Here is a 3,255-nt window from a genome sequence, read left to right as displayed (position 1 = left end):
TCAGTGTCTCTGAGTTGTAGCAGTGATGCAAACCCAGCAGTGCTGAACTACACCTGGTACAGAGAGAACGGAGAGCAGATAGGAACCGGAGACCATCTCACCATCAACACGACTGATTCTACACACAGTGGTTTATATTACTGTAGAGCTCGAAACCAGCACGGAGATCACAACACATCTGTGTTCCTGGATGTTCAGTGTGAGTATTTATAAAGTTTAAACACAAGAATATTTTAAAACTCCTTAATGATAATTGTTCTTGTTAGTTCTTATAGTTTCATTACTTGAGTTTTAGACATTTATTTGTCACATGAACATTTGTGACAGGTTCAAAGGGGCAGTAAAGTGAGATGCAGAAGGTCCTTGACTTCACAGACACTATAATAATGTGTGTTGGGTATAAGGAGAGTACAACATAAAAGAAAAGCGTTCAGCATTCAATACACATCCAGAAAATTGGTCTTGTTGTTCCAGTACTTTCGGAGGACGACTGAATATGTCTTTTAGTCCGTTCCACACTGAAATGTCTGCACTAACTCTATTAAAAATAATTTCTTCTTAAGTACATCATTTGTCCTTTAGATTGATTTGAGTCACTCTGTTAAAACTGAACATACCTCCACTTTTAGTGTATAGTGTATTTGGGACATGAAACAACAAATACAGAAGCCTTTAATATTGCCCATAAAGGGCAGGTGTAGCTTAAGGCTTTCATTCCAACAAGGAAAAAAAAATTCTGCAATAGAAAATGACTTTTGCAAAGCTACTAAGCAACTCCATTAATTCCTATTACGCAGTGGACACCAGTGTCTTTACCTACAGTATGTTGATGAGACCTTTAACTCATTAAAAGCTTGTGAGGAGGACAGCTCGTCCAAAAACCCGAAATAATTATTAGGGGACAGGTGTTGGGCAACAAATAATCAAAGTAAAAACAACAGGAGAAGCCGCACACCGATAAACTGATAAACCATTTTTATAGATCTTTAAATGGTTATCTTTGTATTGTTGAAATGAACTGTATATTTTTATATATATATTTTTTCTGTGTATATTTAATATGTTTGTGACATGTGAGTTGATTAATGCTGTGTGTATAGTGTGTATAGTGTATAGTGTGTATAGTGTGCCTTATTTTGAAAGCGAGGTGATCACATTTGTGCCTGATGAAGACCTGATGGTCGCACCATTATATTTATTGGAGCAGTTTATCGGTGTGCGGCGTCTCCTGTTGTTTTTACCTTTAACTCATCCCCATGTCAAATCCCCATGTCCTCCATCATGCACATCACCAACACAGAGTGCGTGTGCCACGAGTCAGGAGGTTTTATTTTTTACATAAACAACACAATACAATTTTATTTCATTAAAATATATTTTTAAAGTATAAAAAGTAAAAACATTCAATTTCAAATAGAAACATTTTAGTCCAAAAAATTTAAATAAAGATTTTAATAAAAATTTGTAAAATATAACCTGTGGAAACCCCCCCCCCCTCCTCTCAGATGCTCCTCAGGTCTCTCCATCCTCCAGCTGTAACAGCACTCAGGATTTCATCATGTGTTCCTGTGAGGTTCGTGGAAATCCATCTCCTACACTGGAATGGAGTTTCTCTGTTCAAACTCTCTCTTCATCTGAGGTGACGTCTATCTACGTGGGTCTGTGTGTAACACGAGCTTAAACAGCTTTATTACAATCCGTCAATCATTTATAGACACACCCACTCTGCAGTGCATTGGTTCCGACAACCTGGGTGTTGACACGCACCTGTTTAATCATAGCCTTTCAGGTAGGTATCTACAGTGGGCTGATAAATGTTTATGCTTTTGTAGTTTAATCTGATTTTATTTGATTTATTTCCCAGAATGTGGACACACTACAGACCCTCATCTGGTTCTCTCTCTCTCTCTGGTTCTCCTTCACTGTGTTGGCGTTATTGGAGTTCTCATCTACAAATTAATGCAGTAAGTCACAGATTTAGTAATACATCTTCACCTGTCAATTAAAAATAAGGTACAATCTGTTACGAATGGTCAGAAAAATACAAGTAAATGATTTTAATGCAGAATGAAGTTTTATGAGTTTGTAGTAAATGAATAAAATGTTTTTAATCTATTTGTTTTCTAGATTGTCCAGGAAAATAAATGTGAGTCCAAAATGAATGGTGATGATTATTATTTATGATGATGATGATGATGATGATGGTGGTGGTGATGCTGATGGTGATGGTAATGACAGTGATAGTGGTGATGTTTATTATGTGGAGTTTCTAGACAGAGTAGATACGTACCCTTCTCTGGAGCTCTCTGCTGTTCATGAGTCTAACAGAGATGTTCAGGACTCTAACAGAGATGTTCAGGAGTCTAACAGAGATGTTCAGGACTCTAACAGAGATGTTCAGGACTCTAACAGAGATGATCAGCACTCTAACAGAGATGATCAGCACTCTAACAGAGATGTTCAGGAGTCTAACAGAGATGTTCAGGACTCTAACAGAGATGATCAGCACTCTAACAGAGATGTTCAGGAGTCTAACAGAGATGTTCAGGACTCTAACAGAGGTGACGTCACCTCACTCATTAACACCCATAATTAACCTTTTTAGTTATTAAATCCAATCCTTATCGATGTGTGTTTTTGTCTTGATTTTCAGCCTCATGGGAAGAAAACACAGCACACGTCTTACTGTTAGAGTAACATTATAAAGAGGTGACATGATAAAGCAGAGTTCCTATAACAGCACATCCACATGTGGCTTTTTATTCTTATACCACTGCAATTTGTCAACAATTACAATTTTTTAACAACAGCTTCTCTTTTTCTTGAAGTTATTAAGAATCAAAATGCAGCTTGTTATGTTAAAAATAAAGCATAAACTCCTTTTACCTGCAAATGATGACCTATTTTATCGTATAAACTTATTTCTATCTTTACAAAACTGACCTGTGTTCATATGTTAGTCCATGTATTGTATATTGTGTTATTATTTTTACAGAGAATGTGAATCAATATTAAAAAAACATTTATAGAAATACATTCATTCATTCATTCATCTTCTACCGCTTATCTGAACTTCTCGGGTCACGGGGAGCCTGTGCCTATCTCAGGCGTCATCGGGCATTGAGGCAGGATACACCCTGGATGGAGTGCCAACCCATCGCAGGGCACACACACACTCTCATTCACACTCACACACACACACCACGGACAATTTTCCAGAGATGCCAATCAACCTACCATGCAGGTCTTTGGACC

At 37.3% G+C, this 3,255-nt stretch overlaps 1 protein-coding gene across 1 annotated transcript; it reads left to right on the top strand.

Moving 5' to 3' along the window:
- The first annotated feature begins 1,714 nt into the window (after positions 1 to 1,714).
- LOC113635319 (chitin biosynthesis protein CHS5-like) lies at positions 1,715 to 2,851 on the top strand. Its single transcript, XM_047809729.1, has 5 exons — positions 1,715 to 1,789; positions 1,865 to 1,964; positions 2,128 to 2,146; positions 2,267 to 2,561; positions 2,654 to 2,851. Exons 2-5 carry the CDS (start codon positions 1,960 to 1,962, stop codon positions 2,695 to 2,697), a joined length of 363 nt encoding a protein of 120 aa, XP_047665685.1. The 5' UTR covers positions 1,715 to 1,789; positions 1,865 to 1,959; the 3' UTR covers positions 2,698 to 2,851.
- The last annotated feature ends 404 nt before the right edge of the window (positions 2,852 to 3,255 follow it).

This window comes from Tachysurus fulvidraco, unplaced genomic scaffold (assembly GCF_022655615.1).
Source record: "Tachysurus fulvidraco isolate hzauxx_2018 unplaced genomic scaffold, HZAU_PFXX_2.0 HiC_scaffold_312_np12, whole genome shotgun sequence".
NCBI classification, from domain to species: Eukaryota; Metazoa; Chordata; class Actinopteri; order Siluriformes; family Bagridae; genus Tachysurus; species Tachysurus fulvidraco.
Note: the sequence above shows the minus strand (reverse complement) of the source record. Positions and strands in the feature narration are given on the sequence as shown.

Coding starts and splice junctions, on each gene's coding strand:
- LOC113635319 (XM_047809729.1), top strand. Junction 2,562..2,653: donor TGTTCAGGACTCTAACAGAG/GTGACGTCACCT, acceptor CTTGATTTTCAG/CCTCATGGGAAGAAAACACA.